Source organism: Fukomys damarensis, unplaced genomic scaffold (genome assembly GCF_012274545.1).
Source record: "Fukomys damarensis isolate Sample0158 unplaced genomic scaffold, DMR_v1.0_HiC HiC_scaffold_12, whole genome shotgun sequence".
Taxonomy (NCBI): domain Eukaryota; kingdom Metazoa; phylum Chordata; class Mammalia; order Rodentia; family Bathyergidae; genus Fukomys; species Fukomys damarensis.
In genome coordinates, this window is record NW_022900924.1 from 6,826,569 (window position 1) to 6,832,529 (window position 5,961).

A 5,961-nucleotide genomic window follows, 5' to 3' on the forward strand; every position below is an offset into this window, starting at 1 on the left:
TTGTGGGAGGACCTGTGTGTTAAGTGTCAGATCTTCCCAGGTGTGTAATTTCTAGGATCACAATAACCTGGCTCTTGGAAACTCATGCCCGGCTTTGGGCTGGTATAGGGACACGTGCTTCTAGAGCTGCAGCCTCCAAACCTGAGGGTAACCAGAGAGGCCTCCCGTCACCTCAGTGGTGAAAGCAGGAGGGACCCTGACTGCATTCCTGTGCAAAACTGTCGGTGTTTGGCTTTGGAGTGTGTTTCCTGTGAAATCATGGGCTCCTGGAAGTCCTCTCTGGACGATGAGACCCCGTGTGGTCAGATGAGGCAAACTGAGGTGTGAGGAGAGGACAGGGCAGGCACTGGGGCCCAGGGCAGTAGCAAAGAGGACAGGTGTCATTTCCTTGGGATCGGCATCGCTTTGGGCTACTGGTAGGAGCAGGGCAGGTCCTGAGCTTGCCTTGACAAGTTCTGGTAGAGCTCGGGCATTTTATGGGAGAAGAGGCCTCGTGGCTAGGGGTGGCTCAGACTGAGAGATGGGAGGGGCCTGGCTTCCCCAGCCTCGCTGAGCAGCCAGGGTCTTGGTGTAACGGTACAGACGTGGAGGCGTGGTGGAGAAAGACATCTGATCTCGGAACAGCAAAAGCTAGCCCATGTGACACCAGCTCCCCCTCCTGTCCCCTGCCAGACATTCCTATCTTCTTGCCTGTCAAGCCCAGATAGGATCTTAAAAATCTCTGTCCTTGGGCCAGGGGTATCACTCCATAGCCAAGTCCTTGCCTAGCATTTGTGAGGCCCTGGGTTTGATCCCCAGCACCACACACACACACACTCTCACATACACACACTCGCACTCCATTTCCCTGTGAGCCTCACCAGCCCTCTGGAGGGCAGTTGTGTAGGATGCAGCCCCACGTGGGACCACCAGCCACGTCTCTGTCCGCAGGCGGGATGTCAGTGGCAGTTCCTGGTGAGATCCGCTGCTACGAGCTGGCGCACCGGCGACACGGGCGGCTGCCTTGGCACCGCCTCTTCCAGCCTAGCATCCGGCTGGCCCGAGAGGGCTTCCCTGTGGGCAAGGGCTTGGCGGGAGCCCTGAACCGAACACGGGCCGTCATCGAGCAGTCTCCTGCCCTGTGGTACGTCCGCAGCCGGGGGCCGCCACCCACGGTCCCCAACACCTGCGAGGGCCTGGTGGAGCTGGGCTCGGCCTTGAGGAACCCGTACCGGCTGGGGCACTGGGTCGAGCCTTAGTGGACACCGTGGTAGGCCGTGTCGCTGGGGTGGCGTGGGACACTGGGGGGACACACAGGCTGAGGAGAAGGTGTGCACGGGGCAGGCGTGAGGGTGGCCCGGCTGACTCCACCTTACCTGCTGCCTCGCGTGTTCTTTCTGTCCCAGTGAGATTTTCTGCCGGGATGGGAAGGTGCTTCAGGAGGGGGAAACAGTGACTATGCAACGGCTGGCCAACACCTATGAGACGCTGGCCCGAGAGGGGGCCCAGGCCTTCTACAACGGGAGCCTCACAGCCCAGATCGTGAAGGACATCCGGGAGGCTGGTGAGTGCCCGAGCGGGGAACCCTGCAGCGGGATCCTGGAGCCAGGGTCCAGGCCCTGAGGTCCTCCTGCCTTTTCTGTACTGGGCACTGGGCCCTAGGAGAGTTCTTGGCAGGGGAGGGGCAGTGACGGGCCACATGCGATCACGGTTCCATCACAGAGCCCAGGAGGAAAGTCCCAGGGGGTTAATGGAGGTGCAGGCAGGAACGGGGCTGGGGAAGCCCTCGAGTGCCGACCGAGGATCCAGGAGGCTCCCCTGTAAGGAGTGGTGCCTGAGCTGCAGACGGCTGTGTTGGGTGCAGAAAGATCCCCAAGAAGGTGGAATGCTTGGGCTGAGATGCAAAGAGGGATTCTGATTCCCTGAGAGACTCACAGGACCAAGGATGGGCTCAGGAGAGAAGCATCGGAGGGCCTTTCTGTTTGTTTGTTTTTTTATTTTGTTTGTTCATTTTTGAGATGATGCTTTGCAATGCAGGCTGCCCTTGAACTCACTATGTAGCCCAGGATGGCTTCAAACTAGTAGTGATCCTCTTACCTCAGCTTCTCCCGTACTGGGACTACAGGTGTGCACCACCATGCCCTCCTAGAGGGCTTAGCTGTGGCCTCTTTAATGTAATGTTTGTCCATGTTTTATGCAGGGTGATTAGCACATTGGCCTTTACTGTTCGGCAGCGGGTTGAGACAGGGTCTCACTATGTAGTGAGACTGACCAGGAACTCACTGTGTAGCCCAGGCTGGTCTCTAACTCACAACGATCCTCCTGCCTCAGCCTCCCGCATGCTGGGATTACAGGCGTGCGCCATCACGCCTGCCTTGGCCTTTACTATTAATGCTAGAAATTAGCCTGTAACTACTCTATTTGGAGCCAGTTTCCTGGAGAACTAAGGGCCTCCCTCCAGCCACCCATGCATCAAGGGAAAAGGGAGCCCAGCAGAGAAGACACAGGAGCAGGTGTTCTCCAGTTGGAAAAGAACCTGTGGCCACAGGGAGAGGGGAGAAGCCAGGCTGGAAGGCCCAGGAGGAAGGCAGGCGAGCACTGTTAGGGAGAACAGAAGGCCTGAGCCTGCAGGGCGGGCAAGGCTCCCAGCTTGATGCCCCCGTGACCCTTTGTGCTGGTGCAGCCCCGCCCTCCCCCCCGGTGTGACCCTGTCTTTCCACTCAGCTGTGAAGCCCTTCATAATTCCTCTGCGCAGAGCCCTGTTTCCCTGTTACACTGCAATCCCTGGCCTTCTGCCCGGCGTCTTCTGCGGTTCAGGCCCCCCCGTAATGCATCCCGGGTCCCTACTGTGGTGCAGCCCCGTCCCCACGTCCCCTCGAGCGACTGTCCCATTGCAGGGGGCATCATGACGACCGAGGACCTGAACAACTACCGTGCTGAGCTGCTCGAGCACCCGCTGAACATCAGCCTCGGGGACTCGGTGCTGTACGTGCCCAGTGCCCCACTCAGTGGGCCTGTGCTGGTCCTCATCCTCAACATCCTCAAGGGTGAGAGGCCCCGCCGTGGCCCTGCGGAGGGGCCACGAGCCTGCTTCTCCCTCCCCATGCTCCTTTGGGGGGACACCTGCAGCGCAGGCCTCCCCACCTCCTGTCTTCCACCCACAGAGCATCCCCTGGCGTGGCGCCACCTCCTGGCTCTCCCTGTTGCTGCAGGAGGTGGTGTGGGTGACCAGGGCTGGCCAGGGCGGCAGAGCTCAGGGGCTGGAGGACAAGGGGTGGTCAGGAGGGAGGCTGGTATGGGATTTCGGGGCAGGGACCCAGCCCAGAGGGAACCTCTGGGTTTAGACCATGGAGCCCTTGGGCTGGACATGTGAGGCCCAGGCTGGGCGCTGCTTCTGCCTTCCTTTCTGAGCCAGCTCCTGCTTCTCAAGGTGGGCAGCACGGCTCGGGGAGGTAAACTTTGAACCTCTCTGTACCCCCTGGGCTGCCAAAAAACACCTGGCTCCGACCAACCAGGATACAACTTCTCCCCGGCAAGTGTGGGCACCCCTGAGCAGAAGGCCCTGACGTACCACCGCATCGTGGAGGCGTTCCGCTTCGCCTATGCCAAGAGGACCCTGCTTGGGGACCCCAAGTTTGTTGATGTGTCTAAGGTAAGGGACTGGCTCACAGTGGGCAACAATGAGGCCCCCAGGACTACCCCAGGCTCACACGTGCTTTCTGGATCCATTCCTGCCACCAACTTTGACTGGGGGTCTACAGTGTGCTGGGATGTACTGGTTACCCCAAGTCCTAGCCTTTGTATTGTGGAGCTTATAGTTGGGAGGGCTAGGGAAGCAGACTGGAAAACGGTAGTTAGTGTGCCCCTTTTCTGGCCAACTCCTGCCTCAGGGCCTTTGCGTGTGCTGGCCCTTCAGCTTAGAAGGTTCTGGCATGGTCCTTGCTAAGGTGAGATGGGTAGGGGTGTTGCAGCCCTCAGGAATGCTAAGAAGGATGAACCAAGGTTTGAGGGACAGAGGTCATGGCAGCCTGCTCCCTGGTCACACCCAGAAACTAGTGCTTCCCCAGACCCCTACTCTGGACCCAGCATTACCTGGCCACTTACTTGGCTTGGAGCATAGATTCATGCAAGGGCTCTGTGAGGATTCCTGTCACGTCCTCTCTTGCTGAGGGCCCCAGGTCCTTCCCTATCTACTTGCATCCCTGGCATTCCCAGGGATTTGCAGACCTGCTCGTGCTGACTTGTGAGCAGCCAGGAAGGCCCTTGACATTCTCTGGAGAGCACGCTGCACCCCCACCTGCCTGCAGCCGGTGACGTGTTCCTTGTCTGTCTGGAGGGTAGAAGCCGCCCCACGCGGCCTAGCTCGGCCCTTCCTCCTGTCTGAGGCTCACCCTTCCTGCTGCTCTCCACCATTCAGCCTGTTCCCCTCCGGCTGCGCATTCCCCCCGCTAACAAGGGCGATCTTGCCAGGCTCATCTTCACCCCCTTTGTGTATACTCTGTCGGTGCCAGGGTGAGCCCAAGGCCTCACATGTGCTAAGCAAGCGCTCTTGCTGAGCGCCATCCCCAGTTTACTTACTTGTATTTTTGTGGTCCTAGGGATGGAACCCAAGGTCTCACGCATGCTAGACAAGCACTCTGCCATTGAGCTGTTTCCCTGGCCATTGAACCCAGTGCCTTAAAAAAAATTTTTTTTTTTCAAAATTTTGAGAGAGAAGCTTAAATTGCTAAGTTGCTGAGGCTGGACTTGAACTTGCAGTTGTCCTACCTCAACCCCCAGAGTGTTGGGATTACAGACAGGCACCACTATGCTTAGCTTATCCTTTATTGTTTTTTTTTTTTTTCTTTCTTTCTTTTTCTTCTTCTTTCTCGGTAATGGCGATCCAACTCAGGATCTTGTGCTTGCGAGGCAGGCGCGGTGCCACTGAACTAACTCCCCAACCCTTCTATTCTTTTTACCCCACGCTGGGCCAGTCACCACCCCCTCTCCGTAGGTGAACACAGACGGCTTCTTATTCCCCACTTGGCCACCAGAGGGACTCTGTGAAACCGCTTTCCATGAAGCTCCTTCCTCCTCCCCCCGCCCCGGGGCTACGTGGCTCAGGGCAAAGCCTGATTCGGTCTTTGTGGGACCTGTCAGGCCCTACAGAAAGGGCCCCGGCCAGTGCCTTCCATCTCCTGTCCCGGCATCTCGTATGCTCTGCCTGGCAGCCGCAGGCCAGCCCCACCTGCTTCAGGGCCTTTGTTTACCCTTTGGGCCTCATTCTGGGCTCTCTTCAGGTGGTGCCTCCTCTAAAAAGTCCTCCCGGACCACCCTGTTCGTGTTCTACCCCTTTCAATACCAACTTACAGCCACCACTTTCCCCGCCCGCTGTCGATTCCCCCTCTGCCGGTGGGCAGGGACCTACATGTCTGCTTCCTGTTGATTCCTCTCCCCGGGCACACAGTACAAGCTCCAGAGGTACTTGGAGGAATGGATATGGCAAGACTGGGGCTTGAGGGATGGACAGACGGAGACAGAAGCTAAAAGAGAGGAGGAAGTGGGCCACGGGAGGCGCTGGGGTGCAGCCAGAGGGCTTAGGGTGCAGGCGGGTTAGGGTCACTCCGCCATCAGGGCCTCCTAAGACCTGCTCGACCGCCCTGTGCCCGCTCCCTGTCCTCCCTTCCTGCCTCCTCAGGCCAGCTCTGGGGTCTCGGCAGGTGATCCACAACATGAGCTCCGAGTTCTTCGCAGCCCAGCTTCGAGCCCGGATCTCTGACAACACCACGTACCCAGTCTCCTACTATGAGCCCGAATACTACGCACCTAACGATGGGGGCACCGCTCACCTGTCTGTGGTCTCGGAGGATGGCAGTGCTGTGTCTGCCACCAGCACCATCAACCTCTAGTAGGGGTCGTGAGGCTGCTGGGTGGCGCAGTGCCGGAGGCTGCCCACGCGCCCCCCAGGGGCCTCCCACTGCCGTGGAGGGACACGGATGCCCC

At 58.8% G+C, this 5,961-nt stretch overlaps 1 protein-coding gene across 1 annotated transcript in view; it reads left to right on the plus strand.

The window, feature by feature from the left end:
* Ggt1 (gamma-glutamyltransferase 1) overlaps positions 1–5,961 on the plus strand; it is a 13,446-nt gene that overhangs the window by 5,931 nt on the left and 1,554 nt on the right. The window contains 5 exon segments of the mRNA XM_010603909.1: positions 931–1,123; positions 1,386–1,543; positions 2,877–3,026; positions 3,495–3,631; positions 5,679–5,888. Coding sequence (XP_010602211.1) covers positions 931–1,123; positions 1,386–1,543; positions 2,877–3,026; positions 3,495–3,631; positions 5,679–5,888 — 848 coding nt within the window.